The 27,453-nt window shown below is 33.3% G+C and overlaps 1 protein-coding gene across 23 annotated transcripts in view; it reads right to left on the reverse strand.

Annotated features, from left to right (window-relative positions):
* Positions 1-10,243: 10,243 nt before the first annotated feature.
* The window catches only part of LOC139513699 (dnaJ homolog subfamily B member 6-like), a 36,005-nt gene continuing 18,795 nt past the window's right edge, over positions 10,244-27,453 (reverse strand). For 8 of the 23 annotated variants that reach the window (XM_071302428.1, XM_071302431.1, XM_071302432.1 and 5 more), the window contains exons 3-7: positions 21,791-21,900; positions 20,867-21,040; positions 19,862-19,955; positions 13,130-13,243; positions 10,244-12,701 (exon numbers count right to left, since the gene is read on the reverse strand). In XM_071302428.1, the coding sequence (XP_071158529.1) occupies positions 12,605-12,701; positions 13,130-13,243; positions 19,862-19,955; positions 20,867-21,040; positions 21,791-21,900 (589 nt within the window). In that variant the 3' untranslated portion in view covers positions 10,244-12,604. Of the gene's footprint in view, positions 12,702-13,129; positions 13,244-17,630; positions 17,811-19,861; positions 19,956-20,866; positions 21,041-21,790; positions 21,901-27,453 lie in introns of all 23 variants that reach the window. The other 15 variants (XM_071302417.1, XM_071302418.1, XM_071302422.1 and 12 more) reach the window with 3 other exon arrangements.

The following is a 27,453-nucleotide window of genomic DNA, read 5'->3' on the forward strand; positions in this document are numbered from 1 at the left end:
TCAATATCAATTGTATATGCAGATATCAGGCAATTTCTTATATGGTTTAGTCTGATTTGAAAGATTCACATAACAATTAACTTTAAATGTTGTGTTTTTTAAAGTTTGAGTCAGAAATTTGTTTTTACGCAAAATGCGACCATTTTTAGTCAGTTTTCGACGTTATCAATCCAAAAAAAATCTAAATAAAAAAAATTGAATGCCATATATCAGGATTATGGAAAATCTGGATCAAGAATAAATATTTTTGTCATCTGATTGACCACAATATTTTTTGTTCATTAAATTGGGGATCAGAATGTTTTTTTAGAAAAAAATCATAATCCCTCTTTTGAAGTCAAATAGTCGTTCCCTAACATCATGAAGCAGAGGTTTTGCTGACTATGCGGTATGGGATTTGCTCATTGTTAAAGGCCGTACGGTGACCTATAGTTGTTAATGTCTGTGTCATTTTGGTCTCTTGTGGACAGTTTTCTCATTGGCAATCATACCACATCTTCTTTTTTTTTTTTTTTTTTTTATAGTTAATGAAATTCTATACCCTCTTCAACATGGCTTCAGGAGAAAAAGATCATGCGAGACACAACTTCTTGAATGTATCGACGATACCACCAAAAAGAAATGGAAAACGAAAAAAAAAGACTTTTAACAAGGTGTCCCATAGGTAACGCCTGCATAAATTGCACCATTATGGCATTCGAAGTGAAACAAACAAATGTACAAATGAATTATTCACCAAATAACCCCAAGTATAGTAGTTATTGGACATGTTGAAGGCGAAACATCAGACAAAGTGAAAGCACCTATTGAACATCGTCAAGGATTTGAGCACACTGCCTCCATATTTCGCCACCGCAAAGTCTCTTGAGACGAAAATCTCTATAACTTATCACCTCAACAATTTGTTTTAACCAGTATTAAATCATATGTAGCTTACCAGAATAGTCATCGTGTTGAATATAGGAAATATTTGGAAAAAGAAGAAGAATAATCCTCATTACAGAATCATGGATCGTTTGCAGATCGATTCAAACACGACGTTTTTCTATGATTCAACAAGGATTCAAAGTCAACATTTGAGTGGAACTAAATAGTAACTAGGGATTCATCTTCAAAGTAAACACAGAACGGAACCTCTATCGGGTTCATAAATAAACGAAGATGAATAAAAAAAAAATGACAAAATAGGTGAAATTTGGATGCCCTCACGTTATTATTGCATGTCTCTGCTGGACTAGGATTTGATTTCTAGAAGAGGGTTTGGAAAATGGATATATTGGCCTTGTAAGAGCTGACAATGAATAAGCTTGCAGGAGACAGGATGAAAACGAATATTCTGCAACACAAAATACAGGAAATTCTTCTCATATACTTTATGATGGTATGATACTCAACCCCTAACTGGAGGGATTGTATTTAATTTTCATATGATGAAGACATAATCCTTCAATCAGTTAAATTGAGGTCTGCAGCTCGCATGTCAATTACTGCTAGTATTCTGTTGTTATTTATGTATTATTGTCATTTTGCTTCGCTTCTTTTGTTACCTTTTCTGACATCGGACTAGGACTTCTTCTTAACTGAGTTTTCCTACTTGCGTATTGCTTTATGTGTTTATTGATTCTACATTGGCTAGAGGTATAGGGGGAGGGTTGAGATATCATAAAACATGATTAACCCAGTCGCATTTTTGCCCCTTTCCGAAGCCAGGAGCCTCTAGCCTTTGTTAGTTTTGTATGTTTTCTTTTAGGTCATTTATATGTTTTGGAGTTAAGTGTGACGTCCATTTTCACTGAACTAGTACACAATTCAAAATGGGGGCCAGCTGATGGAGGACAACCTCCGGATGCGAGTTTTTCCTCATGTGTTCAAGACCCATTGGCGGCCTTCGGCTGTTGTCTGCACTTTGGTCGGGTTGGCGTCTTTTCGACATATATATGATTTTCATTCTCAACTTTATTTAAGGTATACAGGTGCTTAACGTCGGAATGAGCTACCAAATGAGTTGCGTAAGTAATTATCTTTAAATCCATTTCAAGAACGTGATAAACATTTGGCTGGCAGCTCATGTAAGTATTTCGAACCAAAACTAATGTGGTTTTTTTATATGCATGGTCTCTGCCATTGTGTGCCAATTTTAGTTATTTAACCTATCTCAATGAGATTTTGAAAGTTGCAACTACCTTTTAACATTTGTTCTTGTCTTCAAGTTTACTTTATAAGAACATTCTGTGTGTTTGATCTTGTACTCTCAAAAATAGTAAAATAAAAAAAAATGTGGAAGTCCAAGGAAAATTCAAAACGGAAAGTCTTTTAACAACAAATGACATAATCAAGCAGAGCTCAAGCACATCAAACGAATGGAAACATTTGTCATATTCCTGATTTAGTGCATAACTTTCCTGCTGTAGGTGGATGGAACCTGCTTTCTATGTTGTATATGTGCACGACTTGATTAGTTGTACATAGTTGTGCACAGTGGGGGATCCAGGACAAGGGTTCTGGGGTTTTCAACCAGTAGTACTGATTGAGGGTTTTTATGAAACCTACAAAACATAGGGTATAAGATGGCGGCCATCATGGAATTCCCCTCAGGCACACTAAATATTGAAGGTATAATCCGATGAAGAACGTATGACGAATGACAAATATTTCGACCAATGTAAAAACTGCAAAATCATATAACCAAATAAGGATGTTATCCCCTATTCATTAATCTGTATAAGGACATATTTGTCTAATCAGATTATGGTGGCATTGATGATGCAACACACGACATAATATATTCTATGAAAAAAAAAAACTGCAATATTATATGGCTGAATAACGCCCGACCGTGCAAGGGCTGTATAGCCAACCAAGGTCGTTAAAAACTTCCATTTGTTGCTGAATAACGTCATACACATTTTCATTTAAGAGGACTACTGCCCTCTGTAAATCAGATGTTGACATCAAATCATCGAATACGCAATGATCATTTTTCTCATACTAGAATCGAAAAAGTCACATTTTCTATATCGACCAGAATACTGCGGTGAAATTCCACTCGCAGAAGCAATGTTATTTTCCCATAGAATGGCTATATAGCTTGACATTATTGAGGAACGGTCAGACCTTTAAAACGGTATGATTGTGCCTTTTCTAATTTGGAACTACGGAATTTAGTGTCCTCATATTTCGGATTTAGGGATCGGACACCCTAAACCCATAACCCCTAAATTTATCGATTCTAGAACTAAAATATCTTACCACTGACTATTTCCAGAAATAATTTGAAATCACGGACCTACACGTAAACGACGAAAACTCCAGTCCAATTCCCATGTACCCATATCACACAAGTAAACTAACTACTAGTATACTATAATAGATAGAATAATATACATGTATCTTATCTCATTCTATCCCTAGTTTGATCAAGTTACTCTTTGTCAGCATAAAAGCGAGTATATGATTTTGGAACAGCGACTGTACGATGGTGCTTACAGGAAAGCTTAATTCCCTTTTGTAGACGCAACTGTTACTACAGATGCTGCTACCGAATTGCTGAAGGAGAAGGAATGGGAAGAAGATGTCGATCATTATGTTGATGATAGTATGCTATCGCTAGAATCACAGACTGCCCTTAAACGACTGAAAACTTGGGGAAGGGCATGCATGAGTGGCGAGAGATTGTGCGGTCTTGCCATGCTCATTGTTCATCGCGATAAGGATGTCAGCAGACTAAATATCCTGAAACGATTTGACGAAACCGGTCATAGAAAAATTACTTAATCGATGTTTGTTCTGTGTTCGGGCAACAGACTGAAATTGATATTTGGATGTTTATCTGACATATTTTAGATATTTTTGTTAAAAATTTGGTGCTAGTAAATTCTTTAAATAAGGAAAAATTATATAAATAGTTATCAAAAGTACCAGGATTATAATTTAATACGCCAGACGCGCGTTTCGTCTACATAAGACTCATCAGTGACGCTCAGATCAAAACAGTTAAAAAGCCAAACAAATACAAAGTTGAAGAGCATTGAGGACCCAAAATTTCAAAAAGTTGTGCCAAATACGGCTCAGGTAATCTACTCCTGGGCGTAAGAAAATCCTTAGATTTTCGAAAAATTCAAAGTTTTGTAAACAGAAATTTATAAAAATGACCATATAATTGATATTCATGTCAACACCGAAGTGCTGACTACTGGACTGGTGATACCCTCGGGGACGAAACATCCACCAGCAGTGGCATCGACCCAGTGGTGTAAATATAAAAAGTGTCCAAATTTAAAACATTGTGAAACTCTGGAAATGCCTAGAATGCAGGATTTTGCACCATTCATTCAATACCCTCCCAATTTTTTTTAGCCTCGCTGGGCTCGGCTCATTTATATTATAATATTATATGCCTAGTTACGGCCTTGGAATGCTTGTTTTTTTCATATGTCGTCGAAGGTCGTGAGGCCAAGAATAAAAGCTACGACATAGGTCAACTGAACATCTTCACCCTTTCTGCAGGTTTCTTTCGAAAGTGCAGCTAGCAAAACATGTGCTCGTCTTACGGGCGACAGAATTTGAGATTGTCGACCCTCAAGACGAATTCGATTTGAAACAAATTGGATCCGGTTACTCTGTGGTAAATTGGTTTTTCATACACGATGTTGAATTTTCCCGATATCTTCGTTCAAAACCCCTGCCTATTGAAGTAAAGGAAGGGTCGTTCCTCTGACGTACGTCTGGTCTACGAAATCCGTGCAAATCAGACACGTCTCAACTTGTGGTACGAACGATAACTCCAGCTATGCACATGCCCATTCGCCATTCATTATACATACCGTTTATAAAGTTGAAGTCTAAATGCTCCGCCATTATTATTTTCAAAAACCGAGGGAAAACCTTGGCTTGATACGAATAGGTATAATTATGTATTAATTTCTGCACATTCAGTATCTGTGTTTTGGGGTGATACATTGTGCAGTGACAACTAACTTCTGACTAATCTGCACATCCTTTATAAGTGTTTTGGTGGTTATACATTATGTAGTGACAACTTCTGCACATCCAGTATATGTGTTTTTGGGGTGAAAATTGTATAGTGACAACTTCTGCACATTCAGTATATATGTGTTTTAGGGTAGAAAAATTCAGTAATGACAACATCTTCACCTCAATTATATGCGTGTTTTGGGTGATTTGTTTAGTGACAACTTCTGCACATCCAGTTTGTGTTTTAGGGGTGATACTCTGTATAGTGACAACTTCTGCGTATTCAGTATATGTGTTTTAGGGGTGATACATCGTGTAGTGACGACTGTTGCTCATCAAGTATGTGTGGTTTTTTTTTGGGTGGTACGTTTTGTCGTGACAACCTCCACACATGCAGTATGTGTTTTGGGGGTGATGCATCGTGTAGTGACAACTTCTGCATATCCTGTATTTGTGTTTTAGTGATGATACATTGTATAGTGAAAACTTCTGCTTATTCAGTATATGTGTTTTAGGAAAGAAACATTAATTGTAACAACTTGTGCACATCAAGTATATGTGTTTCGGGGTGATACATGGTGTTGTGACAACTTCTGCACATGCAGAATGTGTGTTATTTGAAATGCCTGTACCAAGTCGGGAATGTGACGGTTCTTGTCCATTCGTTTTTGATGTGATTTGTCATTTGATTTTGCCATGTGATTATAGACTTTCCGATTAGATTTTTCTCTGAGTTTAGTATTTTTGTGATTTTAATTTTTATTGTCGAGCCTGCAACTTTTGTTGCAGAAAGCTCGACATAGGGATAGTGATCCGGCGGCGGCGGCGGCGTTAGCTCACTTCTTAAAAGCTTCATATTTTAAAAGGTGGAAGACCTGGATGCTTCATACTTTGTATATAGATGCTTCATGTTACGAAGTTTCCGTCAGTCACATGTCCAATGTCCTTGACCTCATTTTCATGGTTCAGTGACCACTTGAAAAAAAAGTTCAATTTTTTTGTAATGTTGAATTCTCTCTTATTATAAGTAATAGGATAACTATATTTGATATGTGCGTACCTTACAAGGTCCTCGTGTCTGTCAGACAATTTTCACTTGACCTCGACCTCATTTCATGGATCAGTGAACAAGGTTAAGTTTTGGTGGTCAAGTCCATATCTCAGATACTATAAGCAATAGGGCTAGTATATTCGTTGTATGGAAGGACTGTAAGGTGTACATGTCCAACTGGCAGGTGTCATCTGACCTTGACCTCATTTTCATGGTTCAGTGGTTATAGTTAAATTTTTGTGTTTTGGTCTGTTTTTCTCATACCATATGCAATAGGTCTACTATATTTGTTGTATGGAATGATTGTTAAGTGTACATGTCTAGCGGGCAGATGTCATGTGACCTTGACCTCATTTTCATGGTTCAGTGGTCAAAGTTAAGTTTTTGAGTTTTGGTCTTTTTATCTAATGCTATATATGCCATAGGTCAACTATATTTGGTGTATGGAAATATTTTATGATCTTTATGTCAGTCGAGCAGGTTTTATTTAACCATGACCTCATTTTCACGGTTCATTGCACAGTGTTAAGTTTTTGTGTTTTGGTCTATTTTTCTTAAACTATAAGTAATGTGTCAACTATATATGTTGTATAGAAGCATTGTTAGCTGTACCTGTCTGCCTGGCATGGTTCATCTGACCTGGACCTCTTTTTCAAGGTTCATTGGTCTTTGTTTAGTTGTCTTGGTTAATGTTAAGTTTATGTGACAGTTGTAATAAAGCTTAGCTTTATACTTAGGACTATCAACATAATATCAATGATTAGTATAGAAGGCGAGACATTTCAGCGTGTGCACTCTTGTTGGGATGATACATTGTGTAGTGACAGCTTCAGCACATCAAGTATATGTGTTTGGGGTGATACATTGTGCAGTGGCAACTTCAGCACATCCAGTATGTGTATTGGGGTGATACATTAATTGTAACAACGTCTGCACATCAAGTATATGTGTTTGGGGTGATACATTGTGTAGTGACAATTTCAGCACATTCAGTATGTGTATTGGGGTGATACATTCATTGTAACAACGTCTGCACATCAGGTATATGTGTTTGGGGTGATACATTGTGTAATGACAACTTCTGCACATCAAGTATATGTGTCTGGGGTGATAGCTTGTGTAATGACAACTTCAGCACATCCAGTATGCGTATTTGGGTGATACATTCATTGTAACAACGTCTGCACATCAGGTATATGTGTTTGGGGTGATACATTGTGTAATAACAACTTCTGCACATCAAATATGTGTTTGGGGTGATATATTGTGTAGTGACAACTTCAGCACATCCAGTATATGTATATTGGGGTGATACATTAATTGTTACAACTTCTGCACATCAATTTTATGTGTTTGGGATTATACATTGTGTAGTAACACCTTCAGCACACCCATAATGTGTTTTAGGGTGATAAATTTAGTCCTGGTATCTATGATGAGTTTATTTAATTGTTACAACTTCTGCACATCAAGTCTATGTGTTGTGGTGATGCATTAAGTGTAACAACTTCTGCACATCAAGTATATGCCCTTTGGGGTGATACATCAATTGTAACAACTTTTGCACATCCAGCATATGTGTTTTAGGGTAGATAAATTATGTAGTGACAATTTCTGCACATCAAGTATATCAAACAATTCAAACGAGAAATGTGGTGGGATTAAATATGTTAGCAGGACCCCAACACTCCCCTAACTTGGGACAGTGGTATACCAGTACAACGTCAGAACAGTTAAATCATTGTAGACAGTTCATATTAGATTAATATATAATCTTGACATACTTATGAGTGCTACCTGTTTATAATAATTTCATTTCTGTAAATAGTTTTTGTGCATGTGCAAATCTTCTGGTGAGGATTTTTCATCATTTTAACTTTGGTATACCTTGATGTGAATACGCTAGAGGAGATTACCAGAGGGATTTTCAAACTCATAGATCGAAAATAAACTGAAAACGCCATGGCTAAAAAAGAAAAAGGAATGTACACAAGATACAGCATAGAAAACTAAAGACTTGGCAAAACAAATCCCACCAAAAACGGGAGGTGATCTAAGGTGCTCCGGAAGGGTAAGCAGATCCTGTTCCACATGTGGCACCTGTTGTGAAGCTCCTGTTATTACAAACACGGTAAATAGTCTGATTTGATAGGTCACATTCGTTTTAACTGTTCCATCAAGGGATCACAATATTTGAGTGAATTATAAAAAAAGAAGAATTGACCGTCAACGTCACTGGAAATGCAAAACTTATGTTTGGCTTGTGCGACATTATAAAAATTAAACATAGCATTGTTTTAATCTTAGGTAGACAACACTACAAATTGAAAATGTATATTTTTGTTGGTTCAACTACAATTATAGACAAATTTGTTTAAAAGATTACTTAACAATGAACTTATTGAAATTTGATAACAGATATTAGATTGATGCACCTTACACAAGTTTCTTGACAAGTATGGTTATACACAAATATCATTTGGTAACTTCAATATCTGAGGGTATATTTCATTCATACACAACTTTTGGGAATTTTTTATCTTCAATGCTCTTCAACTTTGTACTTGTTTGGGTTTATGAATATTTTGATATGAGCGTTACTGATGAGTCTTGTGTAGACGAAATGCGCGTCTGGCATCCCTAATTAGAATCCTGGTACCTTTGAGAACTATTCATGTATAGGATATAGAATAATGTGACCAATGCAATATGTTTTGTTTATCTCAAAATTAGTGATACAAATTTTGAAAATTGATAATACATATACAGTTTTTGACTACATGAATGCTATCTTTATACTGAAACCTCACTTCCCCAGGTAAGTCGAAAGGGCAGAGTAAATAAATAAAAATATCAATAAAAATATCCGATATTAAGCAGATATCCTACATTTGTGTAAGCAACTAAAGGTTGCCTAATGGCCTTCAACAACGACCATAAATAATACTGTGTTTGTGTAGTAAGATATTTAAGGAAACAGCAGGACAAAATATAAAACTCAAGTTGAAAACCAATGATCTGATACAAAACAATTAATGAAAAATGATGTGACGGATAGCAATCAACAACAATCACTGAATTACAGGCTCCTGACTTGGGACGGGCACCTGTATTGGGACAGACATGCAGAATGTGTCCAGGTGAAACATGTATATGAGGCTGATGAGCCCAAATCTTCTCTTAACCTGGTTATTGTCTGCAAACCACATTTTGAAGGTATGTTTAATTAAAGAACCTAAGTGAGCGCGCGCTCACATACCCCACGTCCCCAAATTGTCACTGGAGAAATAAAATAACTACCGGTGTAAGAAAAAAAAATTGTATAAGAAAAAAAATTGAATCATAATTTCTTGTTGATATGCACATCTACATTTTATGTCCTTATTATCTTCAAAGTTTCATGAAATTCTGTTGTGTGATTTCAGAGGAGTTGCGATGACAAACTGTTGCAGAAGTATATTGAAGAAAATAAATTCAAAGGGGCGTAACTCGTAGAAAAAAATTGAATCGTAATTTCCTGTCAATATGCACATCTACATAGTATGTCCTTATTATCTCAAAAGGTTTTAGAGGAGTTGCGATGACAAACTGTTGCAGAAGTATATTGAAGCAAATAAATTCAAAGGGGCGTAACTCACAAAAATAATTAATCGTAACTTCCTGTTGATATGCACATCTTCATAGTACATGTAAGTCCTTATTATCTAAAAAGGTTTCATAAAATTCTGTTGTGTGGTTTGAGAGGAGCTGAGATGACAAACTGTTGCAGTAGTATTTTGAAGCAAATAAGTTCAAAGCGGGTGTAACTCCTAGAAAAAAAATTGAATCGCTATTTCCTATTGATATGCACATCTACATAGTATGTCCTTATTATCTAATAGGTTTCATGAAATTCTGTTGTGTGGTTTGAGAGTAGTTGCGATGACAAGAAACAGGACTGACGGACAGACGGATGGACGGGTCAAAAACATTATACCCTCCCCAACTTCGTTGTGTGGGGTATAATAATGTTTTATTGTATGAAAGTTGAATCAAAAAAGAAGTTAGATGAAAAACAGCACTACATGTATATAAAATATTCTGTAAAAAATCAGTGATTCCCTCACGGTCTCTTTTACCTAGTGTGTGTGTGCTTTTTGGGGGGTATTTGGTATTCCTTTCCGTTTTTAAATGTAATACTATGCATTGTAGATTCTGTCAAAAAACAATATGAAAATATTTCTGAGAAAATTTTTATTACATGAAGTTTCCATAGAAACTCCAGCAATAAGATATAAGAATAATGCCAGCATTAGCGGCAAACATATAATGATCCAAAATATACATACAAACAAACAACATCTTCATACAAATAACATTTACAAAAATATCTTTTTTTCTCTCATTCATACACAATGCAAAATTAGTTTAAACCTTCTGGAATATTCAAATTCACCAAATTTTTTTACATAAATAAAATGCTAGTTTATAGACTGAACTTTGGTTTGTTTCTTGCTTCTCTATGGGACGAGAAGTAATAATAAAACAAAGCACACTTCTCACCATAGCACACTTCTCACCATAGCTCACATGATGGTTTTTAAAAGCGTATTCAGATGTCTCTTGTTCAAAGGGGGAACTATTCACTGAAAAACTGATTTTACTCCTGTTTTCTAGTGCTGAATCTGACAAAATGCCAAGAATCATAATTTTAATTTTAAGACTAAATAAAACTTTTAAAATGGTAGGTGCTTTGATGAACAAAAAATGCTTGGATGTATTCATACAAATAAATTAATAAGTAACAAAGGTTTCAATACAAAACAAAACCAAGTCTTCTTCACACATAAAGCAATTTAACAAACTTGGCATCATACATATATAATGCAAGACTTCAATATGGGATAAATGAAAAGACAGGATAAACAATAATTGAATCATCTTAGTAAGGGGGGACAACAAACAACTAAACAAAAATGTATTCAATAAAAGGCTTATAGTATATTTACTATATTTCTACATGAACTATTCATGTTCTATAATACCCATTAGAAATGATTCGGGTAAGAATATACACCAATGCCTGTCATAGTGTATTATATTTCCAGCAATTTTTAATGAAAAATATTATTTTACATCTGAATAAAATGAGATTTAGGGAAAAGTTCAATGAGACAGCAACCAAGCCAATATCACAAAGAGAACAAAGGACATCCACAGGTTAACTAACAATCTACAACAATACACAGTTGTCTATGCAAGATAAGTTCTAACAAATTGTCAAAATATCATTCTTCAATATTGTTTTTAGACAAGACATTTATAAAACTAAACACCACTCTCTCACTCTACAAATTCTGCAATGACTTAGAACATTTGTTTATGTTTGACCTTGCTTTACACATGTAGCAAGTGTTGTCATCTAATCTATGTATGATTATGCAGATTTTTATTGGACAACAGAGTGACATTTTTATTTACTGTACTTTCAAGAAAGTTCAGTTAAATTATGTCATGGTAAATAGAGATATAATAAACATAAAGTATTATTGATGGCCCATTGTTAAAGCAATAACAAGTTTCTAAGCAAAAACAGACTTTTTATTTCCATGGTTCTTTTACTAACACATATTTATGTGTCTTTTAAAATCTAATCTGATTACAAACTAATCCTTGCTGAGGACTAGACCTTTAAAACATTACTTCAGCAAATGAAATTGAGATCAGCTCAAAGAATTGTTTTTTTGAAATTTCACTCATAAAAGTCTACAAACAAATTTAAATGCCACTTTTATGTGTATTTGTGACTTTCCTAGAAAATGAAGTAATGTTTCAATAGAAAAGTCCCACGAAGTAATTTCTATACAAATATTTCCAAATATTTCAACACATTCCCTGAGTTTTGTATTTAGCGAATCTTTTTTTGTAAGATTAAATTTCTATAATTAAAAAAAAAAGAAACTTTGTTCATGTGAATTACCAACAAACACATGATTCTATAAAAATAATCTAAATAATTAGGTTCTTTAGTCAAGGCATGCTGCTTTTGTTTTTAGTTAATTTTCTAATGTAACCTTCCTGATATGTTACAATCTACAGAACAAAATCACTGTTAGATTTATCATTCTTGTCTGACTCAGTAAAATTACATCAAAATCTATCCTATATCCCAGTGGATTACAATACCTTCCACTTATTATATAGCTGATTTACTCTTCATTATTTCTGTATTCTTTATAAAAACTTAATTAAACAGTTGTTACTTGACCTTTATTTTTTTGTGGGTTGCCTTCTTTTCAAAATCTATTGCATATAAAAACTCTCTAACCATAATTAACTTTCCTTCTAATGGAATGATCTCACTGGTGAAATAAACTCGTTAATTGGCCAATGAAAACTATTTTTCATACTGTAGTCAGTTTCTGTGAAATGTAGTTAATTTACCCAGCATGCTACAGAAACGTTATAGAATCCAATTTTTCCAAGTGTGAAGATTCTGAGCCATCAACATAACAAATGAATCTTAGTCAATGATGTGTTTCAAAATACATGAGTTATATACAAGTTAACACAGAATCGCTTTGAATAAGAGTGGTCCCATTATTTACATATTGCCGGAGACTTGCCATCCACAAGATGTGATTTAACTACACCGTCTTCTTCTACTGTTACTGTTTCTTTACCATTCTCTACAACTCTGAAATAATACAATAGAATTATATAATTCTTCTGTTAGACAAACTCTGAAATATTACAATGGAATTATACAATTCTTCTGTTAGCCAAACTCTAAAATAATACAATGGAATTATACAATTCTTTATGTTCCTGTTCCAAGCATAGAGCCTGTAATCCATTAATTTTATTTGCACATTAAAGCAATTAAACATTGGTTGTTTCTGTATATATGTCCTGTACCTCTGATATATTGATATTGATCAAATTATTAGCTGGTTAACATTATGTTTGTCACATGGTGAACTTCTTAGTATGTTTCCATGATGAAAAACAAGCAGTAAATTCTACTGTCATATTTAGAAGATCAATCTGTTCTTTTGTATACTGGTGATAAAATAAGAACAAGATCAAACATTAGTTTTCTGTAAATAAGTGGTATATTCTTACTTTTTTGTTACAATTCTTTTGCCGTTGACAATTTTCGTTGACGTAGAAGTTGAGCGGAAGTTTCCTCCTGCATTTGTGGGTCCACCAAATGATGTACTTGTAAACGATGACATTCTGGAAATAAATGGCACATATTTAACAATCATCTTATTCTTTATACAATTTTAAATCTTTTTCAAGTCTGGAGTCAGTTTCACAAAAAAAACTTCAATTGACATTGATTGTAAGTATACTGAATTGTTCATGACTTACAATCAATCTTAGTCATAAGTTTTTTTGTAAAACCATCTCCTGCATTTTCAAAAAAACAAATTCACCATAAGACGCTATCTATGCAAAAATTGTCCTCTACAGTAATCTTTTGAATGTCATTTGTGCAAGATAACCATTACAACATAAACATCAGTTTAATATGACCTTACCTGATCACAGATATTTATGCACTTTTTAATCATATGTATATCCTTAAAACTGAAATACGTAATGTCTTAAATGTAGTAATTACAATTTGTCTAATTAACATATATAACACATCGTTTTTATTCTTAAAACTATATATTAAACTACCATATTTAAAAAAAAATCCCATATATCCTAAAAGCATTGATTAAAATCTTCTTTTTTTCAGAAAGATTACCATGTCCTAGCAAGACTAAAAATTAGTTGATATTGAGTTTGAACGAGCTTCTGTATCTGTTAGTACTATGATATCAGTGATTTCTGTCTATTGTTTTTATATCATTTTTTAACCCTCAGAAACAGGTTTAAACTACCACATTCTTTATGTGCATGTCCAAAGCAAGGAGCTTGTGGGTCAGCACTTGTCATTGATTAGTGTCTGTTATATTTGTTTTTCCCCTCTTAAATTGATTTGTTGAAATCAGGCCCTTAGTTTTCTTGTCTAAATTAGTTAACCTTTTTCTTGTCAGGCTTTTTATAGCTGACTATATATAAGTTTTTTTCATTATTAAAGGCTGGACAGTGACCTACTATAAGTTTTTTTCATTATTAAAGGCTGGACAGTGACCTACAATTGCTAACTTCCATGTCATTTGAACACTAGTTGTCTCAAAAGAAGTCAAACTTTTTATATTAACCATACATGTATTTTTAACCCAAGTATGTAAAAAATAACTGCAAACAAAAAGTGAATCTGTCTGTACAATACAAAACAAGTAAAAATGCAAGCTACTGCTCACTGATGATACCCCCGCCACAAGTGGATAATATTAATAGTGTAAAAATATGCAAGTGTTCGGTAAACAGGAAGTTGTCGAGTGATGAATCTGAAAACGCATCACACAGTATAGCTGACTTATATAAATCCTGAAACCAAATTTCAGAAATCCTTGTATTGTAGTTCCTGAGAAAAATGTGATGAAAATTTTCAACTTGGCTATCATGTGTAAAATCATACAAGTGTTCGGTAAACAGGAAGTTGTCGAGTGATGAATCTGAAAACGCATCACACAGTATAGCTGACTTATATAAATCCTGAAACCAAATTTCAGAAATCCTTGTATTGTAGTTCCTGAGAAAAATGTGACGAAAATTTTCAACTTGGCTATCATGTGTAAAATCATACAAGTGTTCGGTAAACAGGAAGTTGTCGAGTGATGAATCTGAAAACGCATCACACGGTATAGCTGACTTATATAAATCCTGAAACCAAATTTCAGAAATCCTTGTATTGTAGTTCCTGAGAAAAATGTGATGAAAATTTTCAACTTGGCTATCATGTGTAAAATCAGACAAGTGTTCGGTAAACAGGAAGTTGTCAAGTGATGAATCTGAAAACGCATCACACGGTATGGCTGACATATATAAATGTTGATACCAAATTATAGAAAGGGTGGATGTGTAGTTCCTGAGAAAAATGTGACGAAAGTTTCATGGGACGGACTGACTGACGGACGGACTGATGGACGGACTGACGGACGGACTGACAGACAGAGGTAAAACAGTATACCCCCCCTTTTTTAAAGCGGGGGTATAAAAACAAAATACCGGTAGATATCTTTTTCAATTATTCTACAATTGTTATCTATAAAATAGCTTCTTACTATATGTAATAAAAAATAATGAAGGTTTGACAGTTACTGATGTTTAAAACATTTGACCGCAGACTATCAAAACTATATCTAAAACCTTAACTGCAAAAAAAAAGTACTTACATTTATCATAGAAATGAAATTTTCCACAATGAAGGAGATATTTATGACTTCCTTTTCTATCTTTAAGTATGAATTAATAATGGAACCACATTTGACGAAAGACTTAACGTAAACCAACTAATTTTTTCGCAACTTTTGCGAGTAGAAAAATATCGCAAATATAAATCGTCACGAATATGTAAAACTTTGATTTTTCCTTATTTAACTACATCAAGTAAATTTTAGCACTGCAAAATTAAATCCCCACAATATAGGATCGATATAGAAAGGATTAAACACAAAATAAAGAAACCACGAAAATAAGTTGGTTTCCAGTAACTTATGAAGATAATTTTTTCACACTGCAGTACATGGCAGGAAAGTTCACCAAACATGTATAGCATCATTCTTTTCCAAATTGTTGTTAAATCTAAAGGTGTTTTTGGGGGGTCAACCATATATATAAAGAACAATCTAGATATTATACATTTACTTCTGTGTTAGAGTGTTATAGATTAATATATACTTCTTTCCAGGATAATTAATATTAATTAGTAATTTTATTATACATGTATATCTATTTAATAAGACTTAGTCATCATTTGTACCATTTTCCATTATATTGTTGGTACGAATCATGGTATGTATTACAGCTAATTTAAAAATACTTTTGTGTAAAATACTGCTGATTCCTGTAGTTGAATTGAAAGGTAAATATTCTTAAAATTCTCCAACTATATGACCAAGCAAAACTTGCCATCATTTATTTAGAGAGTTTTGTAATTTTAAAAGAGGTTTTGGTTTAATGTTTGTCTATAAGGGTTAAATGTTATTAAAATTATGCTGCAAACCATTTTAGTCATTCTCAAATCATAAATAAAATAAATCTTTGATTATAATTTGTTGAAAACTCTTTTTTGAAATATTTTTTCAAATCTCAGAATATTATTCAATCTGTTTGCATTGATTATATCAAAGAACTTGTAAAATAATTTTCAGATTTAAGAATAAATCAACTAACAGCTTCGGCAAATAAAAAACATTGGATTAATTGCTTTGTTGGTGTTTAAGGCCACTCTCAGCACTATTGTGTTATTTGTGGCTGTCAGTTTTTATTCGGAGAAGTTGTTGGCATGCCCAGTGAGAACAAAACACTTGGTAGGAAAATTCCAAAAATTGGAATTGAGTGCACCTTCCATGTGCATGATTTGAACTCACATACCCATTAGTTAACAGGCTAGTGATACAGTAGTTTGACTACTCAGACTACTTGGCCACCGTGGCCATAAAAAACCGTGGATGGTATTACTCATACCACTTGGCCACCCTGGCCATCAAAAACCTTGGATGGTATTTAAATATTTCAGCAGAGCATATGAGTCTTTCATTGAATATGTTTAATATTATGTGAGTCTTCATTTGACAAATGGAAATGTGTAGGTCCTATGTTTATTTTTGAAAAATCAATACTTAAATGTATCCATCTACAAGTACTATTCTATGTATTGGATGACAAGCTGAATATTTTCTTGCAGTTCTGGAACAATAAACTAACTAATGCATTGTTTTATATTTCAATATAAAGTATCAATAACAATGTTGGTGTCTCTAAGACATTAAATGCCCTGTTTTATAATTAAGTTACATCAGTATTCATGTAGTACATTAGTAGTACATTTTTTTTACTTACAGTAAAAATAGCCATAGGGGAACTCGATATGGTTCAAGATTATAAATACAATTCATTCTTTGGCAACTTTGAGTAAGTTTAAATTTGAGAAAAAAAACCTATCAATTGATGAAAGGTATTAAGTGATGGTAAAAGCTCTCAGATAATCAAGATTTTTTTTTTTAATTTAAAATCTTTTTCAATGAAGTTCAAGAACTGTAAATTCAGAAACTATTTAGAGGTTTATATTGATGCAAATATAAATGTGATTGGGTGAGTATCACAGTTTATATTGATGCGAATATAAATGTGATTGGGCGAGTATCATAATTAAAAGAACTTGAATTCTAATATCTGAGACATATATATGTATCAAAATTTTCCTGAAATCACAAAATCAAATTAATATTGAATTTTGATTGGACATTTATAAATGAACTCAATAATTTCTGAATTTACAGTAGTTCTGTGAATGCTTTGATTGAAACTCATTTATCATGTTTTTTTTATATACTAGTAGATAATGATAAAACTGACTAATAACGTTAATTATACATTTTGGGAAACACTTCTATATACTTCCCATGCAATACACACTATATATAAATATGTATATACATAATGGATTACTAGAGACCCAGGTAATGCATGCTTTATAGAGCTGGCAGAAATGTATTACCCAGGTGACATCCCAATAGAAGGATGATGGTCAAATATAGATGATGAAAGTCCAAAGTGTACAGGAAATCCCAGCATCCCGACATGTTCTGCTGGGTGACCAAATGAATGAAATGCACCAATCCTGGGTCGTCTTGACTGTTGAGCTTCACCCCGCCTACTCCTACTACTTCTTCTTCGACTGAAAACAGCACTGGAGGTTGGTGATGATGTTGGTAATTAGACCCCCCAAAAAAACAAGCCATGCAGGCTAACATCCATAATAAGAGTATCACATGCAAAAAGTATCAAAACAATCTATGGCAAAATTAAAACAGGCAACATTGGGTAACTTAGTTCCAGTTAGAAATTTATTCCTGAAGTCAGCTTATTCATTACAATTTGATTAATTATGCAAAGTAACTTTTTAAGAACTTCATTTAAAGGGAAAATGATTAAGTATTTCCCAGGTGTATAATAATTTTCACTCATGAGAGGAAAAAAACCACATTAATATGTAATTGTCACTAAACTTTTATCTTATTCAATATCTTGTTTTAAGATAATAAACAAAAGTATAAATTCAAAAAATTGATAGAAGGAAACTAACACCATGAATGATAAAAATGCATGCATAGAACTAACACACATGAATATACCTTACAGACGAGATGTTTAGGTAGGCTGAATCCTGAACAGTTTTTGTTACAGAATATTTTTCACAAAACATTGGTGTTTACGGCAACTCTCATATTAGTCCCAAAAGTACACCTGAATTCCTCATTCATGACAGAAGGCGAAAACCCTATTGGCCAATACAGGTCTAGGGTCTATACAGAGTGTGATATCAAATGACAAGTTCATATTTTCGTCTATTGCTTAAAAGATAGTTGGCAATCCTTCCACATCTCTTTATTTATTTATGTTTATGAGTGAAAATGGTAAAAGGAATTGAAATTGAGGTTATATGTACATTGTATATGCATATATATGCGTGTTTAAAGTCATAAATAACTTGTTGAAACACAAAATTCCAAACAGTTCTCACCTCACCAAAAATACATGTACAAGCAACATATGATATTCAATTTCTTCATTACAAATATCCTATATGATTTTAATGATCTTCAATATTTAAAATTCCAAGCATCAATGTGAAATGTAGTTTCATTTTGAAGCTAGTTTTAAAGTGTATAGAAACTTATTTAACGCGCGTCTGCGTATATACTAAATTTAGTCCTGGTATCTATGATGAGTTTATTTATATAAGAAGAATTCTTTGTGCTTTATATTAATTACTAAATTGAGACTTTACAGGTTTAAATAATTTTCATATACATGTATCATAACGTGTTGAGAAATAAACTGTTGACATAGACATATTTACATGTAATACATTTAACAAAGTCAATCTTTTTCCCTTCAGATATTTTATTTTATTTTCACCATCTTATGCTGATACAAAATGTATATCATTTATAATCTTTGCCAACATTTCTGTTCCATCTGGTAATTTCGTAACATGTTTTGAATAAATAAGTGTAATATGTGCAAAGCTGATTAAAAAATCAAAACATACAATGGTAAAAATAAAACACATTCAATCAATATTCTCCAGACTATATATGTTACATCAAAGAAATCTAATGCTTTTTTTCAAAAATTATGAAAGTAAGATTTTTATCCCCTTCAAAGTATACCAATTTTAAACTAACATGTATGTATCTGCATATACCATATGACAGTGACTGAAATTTTTTTTACAAAATATTGAACTATTAACCCTTGTACAATAAAAAAATATAATGTATTTCAGTATTTCACTTCTGTTCATTATTTTTAAATTTTACATATATTCGTTAGAGAATATTCATTGATTATCAGAATGTATTAGTAATAACATCTTACCATGCTTTTAAATTTGCACAATATTAAATCTAAACGATAAAATTATAACTAAAACTAAAAGTACTCATTAAGAGCAAAATAATTTTGATAGTACTTACAGAAAAACAAATAAATCAACAGAGTTATCTCCCCTTTGCTGATAGTTTTGTGATGGATTTTGCCTGAAAAGTTCTTTAAAACAGGGGAAAAAAATATCATATAAAAGATTAAAATTATTGTGTGTGAGTGTATACTATCAAAATTATTTCAATTTTAAACTATAACTAAGGTATAATGTAACTAAAAACTAAACTAAAAATAGGGGGAAATAAGCAGCCAAATGTTTGGATTATGTCCCCTACTTACCCTGTTTCCCCTCCAAAAGCATTACCAAATAAACCTCCGCCCATTGACGGAAATCCTGGAAAAGAATTTGTGAAGAAGGAACCACTGTTTTCACCTAAAATCACAAAAACTTTCTGATTAAGTGCTCGTTAATACAGAATCTGTACACAAGTTAATACATGTGTTTTTGTCATCTGTGATAATTCTGCCTTACTGGTCAACACTAACTACTTAGTGGGTCATGTAGGCTCATATATTATTGTTGCTGTCCTTTACATAAAAATAACAGCATCAAACTTCTCCAAATCAACAAAATTAGTACTTATTCTTAAACAGGTTTGAACTGTTTTTCTTTCTTTAGAACAAGTTGGGTTGCTGTTTTATGGCAACACATACCGGTACTTCCTTAACAATTCAGATATTGTAGTTAATTTGCAAAACACATTCCCCTAACATGTAATATACAACTGTTATTTTGAAAAACATCTTGCCCTAAAAAAAAGTATAGTTCTTAAATCTGTTTCAAGAAAGTCCTTAAAGTATCTTGTTCATTGATTAAGTAAAACGTCCTGTTATAACTACTATGTGGCTGTCTCTTGTCCATTGATTAAGGAATGTAAAATGTCCTGTTATAACTACTATGTGGCTGTCTCTTGTCCATTGATTAAGGAATGCAAAATGTCCTGTTATAACTACTATGTGGCTGTCTGTTAAGGAATGTAAAATGTCCTCTTATAACTACTATGTGGCTGTCTCAATGATGTTTACCATTACTAGTAATATTTTTTTTCAATAATGTTTATGTAGGACGCTTGTATCATTTTAATTTGTTTCATGGTGTTTTCTATTTCTACAAAATTGACCACATTTAATTTGTAATTAAAAAAACACCTCTAGAAGCAGTATTTTTTATGAAGATTTCTTTATATTTAATGTATTAGTACTATCTCCTATTGATGAAGATTATTTACATATAATGTGTTAGTACAGTTCCTATTGATTTAAAATTTCCTGATCTGTAGCTACCTCCGAAAAAATCTTCAAAGGGATCTCTTCCACCAAAAAATTCTTTAAATACGTCTCTTGGATTGTGGAAATGGAAACCTCGGAAATGATCATAATTGTCTTGGAAATCGTAATCAGAACCACCATTTATTAATCCTTCCTTTCCATATTTGTCGTATAGTTCCCGCTTCTTTTCTGAAATATACAATCATCAAATTAGTCTGTACTATATTTTCAGGAACATTCAGACTAAACACAATATCTGATTTCCTATAAGCAGCTACTTGATTAAAATAAAGCTATTAATTACTAAAATTCTGAAAGTTTAGAGAATCATATACATCTGTCAAGTTTGTTAAAAAAATTGCGGTTTTCTGTACAAAGGGAAATAACTCCAATTGCTTTCTGATATGGCCCATCTGGAATTTTGTGTATAGATTTAGATTACTATAATTATCTGATAAATTACATCATATAAACATTCCAAAGACTGACAGGTGTGACTTATCATTCAGATGCAAGGATAAAAGCTTTTTAGAGTCTTACAAACCACTCTTTATGAAGAAGTGCATTCATTTAATTTCAATGATAAAATACTAATTGTCACAAGATAGCTCTTACCATAATGAGAAGATTAAAATATTGAGTTTGCCTATAAGTAATAAATAATGAAACCCCAGAAAGGTAAAGAGATACATTAGAAGAACAATGAAAAGTTTTGGAGCAGTAATATCATCAGATATTTGTAATTGACTAGTCATATATATTACACCTATATATATGCAATTGTCATTTCACACATAGACTATGTGACTATTTGAATTTGACCTCTTAACTGCAAGAATATCAATCTGTTTTAATAGTGTACCCAGATACTTATTTTAAACATCATTTGGTAAACAATAAACACTTAACTTACCATTATTTTGTAATATAAATACTTACTGTCTGATAGTACTTCATAAGCCTCAGATATTTCTTTGAATTTTTTTTCTGCCTCCTCTTTTTTGTCAGGGTTTTTGTCAGGGTGCCATTTAAGTGCTAGTTTTCTGTATCTGTAAAAACCAAATGTTTATGTAATTATTATATGATGTTTCCAACATGCTGTTTTTGTTGTCTATATCAGCATATCAATATATACAGTAAATTCATATCGGACACAGTCCTTGTAAAAGGTTCTTTTTTGTGACAGTCAAGACAGTGTCTTTGAACGTTGACTTGTCTTGAATATTCATGAACTTGAGAGAACTTACCCGGCCACCTCCACTTGTATTTTTGTCCATCTGATGAGTTAAGCCTTTTTCAACTGATTTTTATAGTTCGTTCTTATGTTGTACTGTTATACCACTGTCCCAGGTTAGGGGAGGGTTGGGATCCCGCTAACATGTTTAACCCCACCACATTATTTATGTATGTGCCTGTCCCAAGTCAGGAGCCTGTAATTCAGTGGTTGTCGTTTGTTTATGTGTTACATATTTGTTTTTCGTTCATTTATTTATATAAATAAGGCTGTTAGTTTTCTCGTTTGAATTGTTTTACATTGTCTTATCAGGGCCTTTTATAGCTGACTATGCGGTATGGGCTTTGCTCATTGTTGAAGGCCATACGGTGACCTATAGATGTTAATGTCTGTGTCATTTTTGTCTCTTGTGGACAGTTGTCTCTTTGGCAATCATACCAAATCTTCCTTTTTTTATATTGAAAATATCTAAAATATATTTAAACATTGATAACATCTTCTCACAGAAAATACTATCAGAAGAGAAAATTAACTTGAATGAAAATATATAAACATGTGTACTTATGCAAATATCTTTAGCATTGTTTACATGACAGGAGATTTCACTAATGTTAAAAGCATGGTTGTTGCCTTGAGAAACAACTGTTTAAAATTTCTCAACCATGTGACATACAAATGCTTTTATAAATCTTAGGCAACTAATCTGTGTATTGTGTATGAAATATTTTAACATTACTACAACTGTTGCTAAAGTGTGCTTCTTTGGAAGTGTAGCAGTTTTTCAGGATTTAATAAAAATTAATAAACAGCTGCGCCATGAGCGCATGATACGCCCGAAGTCTTGTGTGGAAGTTTTATGCAATAATCATAAATATTTTCTGAGAAAATTTTAAGCAATAACCGTATATTGTTTTTGAGACATGGCAGGACATGTTAAACCCCCAACCCTGTTTTTTTTTAACAATAAACTAAATATCACTCAAATAAAATTTTGAATCAAAACCAAAAAGTATACAGATCTTTAGATTAATATAACAAAGAAGTGTGTAAAGTTTTAAGCAATAATCATAAATTATTTTTGAGATACGGCGCGACATGATGTAAAAAAAACCCTCCCCTGTTTAACAAAATACTCAATAACTCCGAAATAAAGTTTTGAATCATCACCAAAAAGTATACAGATCTTTAGATTAATATAACAAAGAAGTGTGTAAAGTTTTAAGCAATAGTCATAAATTGTTTTTGAGATACAGCACAACATGTCAAAACAAGAGTGCACACGCTGAAATGTCTCGCCTTCTTTACTAATTATTGATATTATGTTGATAGTCCTAAGTATAAAGCTTTATTAAAAACTCACATAAACTTAGCATTAACCAAGATAACTAAACAAAGACCAATGAACCATGAAAATGAGGTCAAGGTCAGATGAACCATGCCAGGCAGACATGTACAGCTAACAATGATTCCATACAACAAATATAGTTGACCTATTACTTATAGTTTAAGAAAAATAGACCAAAACACAAAAACTTAACACTGATCAATGAACCGTGAAAATGAGGTCGAGGTTAAATAAAACCTGCGGGACTGACATATAGATCATAAAATATTTCCATACACCAAATATAGATGACCTATGGCATATAGTATTAGATAAAAAGACCAAAACTCAAAAACTTAACTTTGACCACTCAACCATGAAAATGAGGTCAAGGTCAGACGACATCTGCCCGCTAGACATGTACATCTTACAATCATTCCATACAACAAATATAGTAGATCTATTGCATAAAGTATGAGAAAAACAGACCAAAACACAAAAACTTAACTATAACCACTGAACCATGAAAATGAGGTCAAGGTCAGATGACACCTGCCAGTTGGACATGTACACCTTACAGTCCTTCCATACACCGAATATACTAGACCTATTGCTTATAGTATCTGGGATATGGACTTGACCACCAAAACTTAACCTTGTTCACTGATCCATGAAATGAGGTCGAGGTCAAGTGAAAACTGTCTGACGGGCATGAGGACCTTGCAAGGTACGCACATACCAAATATAATTATCCTATTACTAATAATAAAAGAGAATTCAACATTACAAAAAATCTGAACTTTTTTTTCAAGTGGTCACTGAACCATGAAAATGAGGTCAAGGACATTTGACATGTGACTGACGGAAACTTCGTAACATGAGGCATCTATATACAAAGTATGAAGCATCCAGGTCTTCCACCCTCTAAAATATAAAGCTTTTAAAAAGTTAGCTAACGCCGCCGCCGTAGCCGCCGCCACCGCCGGATCACTATCCCTATGTCGAGCTTTCTGCAACAAAAGTGGCAGGCTCGACAAAAACCTCCCCCTTTTTTTACAAAATACTCAATAACTCAAAAATGAAATTTTGAATCATCACCAAAAAGTATACAGATCTTTAGATTGATATAACAAAGACATGTGTAAAGTTTTAAGCAATAATCATAAATCGTTTTTGAGATATGGTGCGACATGTAAAAAAACCCTCCCCCTTTTTTACAAAATACTCAATAACTAAAAAATAAAATTTTGAATCATCACTAAAAAGTATACAGATATTAAGATTAATATATCTAAGAAGTGTTTAAAGTTTTAAGCCATAATCAAGAATCGTTTTTGAGATACGATGCGACATGTGAAAAAAACACACCCCTGTTTTAGTTACAAAGTGCCGTAACTCAAAAAGTTTTAATCTTATTTTCACCAAAAAGTATACAGATCATTTGACCATGATAAGAAACAACTATATTAAGTTTCATGAAATTTGGATAAGTCGTTCTCAAGTTACGGCGCGACATGTTTACGCCGGACAGACAGACGGACGGACGGACAGACAGACAGACAGACGGACGGACGGACACCGGACATTTGTATACCATAATACGTCCCGTCAAAATTTTGACGGGCGTATAAAAACTGTGTTTCCACAACTCTTGGTTAAATGACATTGTTAAACTAAGGTGGGTGTTTGAATATTCAGTCATGTCACAGTCTGTTTTGGGACAACTGAATACAGTTGTTGGCATGACACGGGTTATGTTCTTCTCATATATTTTATGATAGTATGATACTAAACCCCTAATGGGAGGGATTGTACCTGATATTCATATGATGAAGACATAATCTTTCAATCAGTTTAATTGAGGTCTGGAGCTGGCATGTCAGTTAACTGCTAGTAGTCTGTTGTTATTTATGTATTATTGTCATTTTATTTATTTTCTTTTGTTACATCTTTTGACATCGGACTCGGACTTCTCTTGAACTGAATTTTAATGTGCGTATTGTTATTCTTTTACTTTTCTACATTGGCTAGAGGTATAGGGGGAGGGTTGAGATCTCATAAACATGTTTAACCCCGCCGCAATTTTGCGCCTGTCCCAAGTCAGGAGCCTCTGGCCTTTGTTAGTCTTGTATGATTTTAAATTTTAGTTTCATGTGTATAATTCGGAGTTTAGTATGACGTCCATTATCACTGTACTATTATGCATATTTTAGGGGCCAGCTGAAGGACACCTACGGGTGCGGGAATTCTCGCTACATTGAAGACCCATTGGTTGCCTTCGGCTGTTGTTTGCTCTATTGTCGGGTGGTTGTCGCTTTGACATATTCACCATTTCCTTTCTCAATGTTATAGATAAAGGCAGATGTGGTGTGAGTGCCAATGAGACAACTCTCCATCCAAATAACAATTTAAAAAAGTAAACCATTATAGGTTAAAGTACGGCCTTCAACACGGAGCCTTGGCTCACACCGAACAACAAGCTATAAAGGGCCCCAAAATTACTAGTATAAAACCATTCAAACGGGAAAACCAACGGTCTAATCTATATAAACAAAACGAGAAACGAGAAACACGTATATATTACATAAACAAACGACAACTACTGTACATCAGATTCCTGACTTAGGACAGGTGCAAACATTTGCAGCGGGATTAAACGTTTTAATGGATCCAAACCTTCTCCCTTTTTCTGAAACAATAGCATAACATCACAACATAGAAAAACATACGATAAAATATCAATTGGCAGACTTAACTTAACTTAACAGCTTATTTGTTTGGAACTTGACATTAGTTCAAGCATATGAGATTATGGGTGCCCCATAATACATGTACCAGGTTAAATCAACTGCTTCATTTTAAGATTGACTGTACCCTTATATATCAAAGTTACAAGAAAGGGAAATATGTATATTATAATCCAAAGTTAAATTAATTTATATCAAGTCAAGGGCAATACACATATACGTTGCAGTTCATATTACGATGATCTGAATTGTAAATCGATAAATGTCGTCTACGGATTAGAGTGCAACCTTTGCGGATTGGTATACGTCGGTGAAACGAAAGGAAGGCTAAACAAACGGATGTGCGGTCATAGATCAGACATTAACCTCAATGCTAACGACATTCTATACCAGCATTTCAATCAGCCCGATCATTCCATCGTTTCTATGACAGTTCGCATTATCGAAAAGATATACCATAGCTCTAACAATCCTAATCTTTCAACGACTCTCCGTAGACAAAAAGAAGACTACTGGATTAGACAATTGGGAACTGCAACACCGTATGGCTGCAATGACAAAATTGATGGTATAGGTATTCTATCTAGTCCTTCGTGTAACTCGGTGAATGTGATGAATATTTTCAACTCGACTCCTCGACGTAGACGCAGTCATGGTCATCGTCATTATACATCACCCTCTCTGCATGATGTCTCTATTAATGACTTGCTGCCATTCATACAAAAACCGTTAGGTATTCATCACATTCGCACGAAACTTTATTCATTACCCCTTTCAAAACTTCATTCTCTGTTCAATTTATGTTTAGAATCCACTGTTACAAACCCTCATTCAAACCAATACAAACTTCAAGCTATAATTTCGGATATTGCAAGTCACAGACTTTTCAAGCCAGTTCGCATTGGAAAAGATGAAAAAGAGAAAAGATATTTTCTAAATCTTTCCTTTGCCAACAAAGGTCTCGATGGCGTCAACCTTGGCAATATCCTTCATCATAAATTAGTTCAATCGAAAATACCTCCTTATTTTAAAGACCAGTCTGTACCAATAATTTCTTATACCTATACCAAACCTATTGCAACTAAAATTTTCAATTACAAACGCGTTTTGCAGGATCTCGATATTGACGACTTCAAGTCTAAACCTCCTGATTGCACTTGTGCTAGTTCCCAATTCACATATAATCCCGCTGGCCACGTTATTACCGGCGACCTTAACATTGTTAATAACACTTCTCTACGAAACGTGTTATCGAAAGGTCCGAAATATCGTGAGCCTAAATCCATCAATTGGAAAT

Source organism: Mytilus edulis, chromosome 2 (assembly GCF_963676685.1).
Source record: "Mytilus edulis chromosome 2, xbMytEdul2.2, whole genome shotgun sequence".
In the NCBI taxonomy this organism is placed as follows: domain Eukaryota; kingdom Metazoa; phylum Mollusca; class Bivalvia; order Mytilida; family Mytilidae; genus Mytilus; species Mytilus edulis.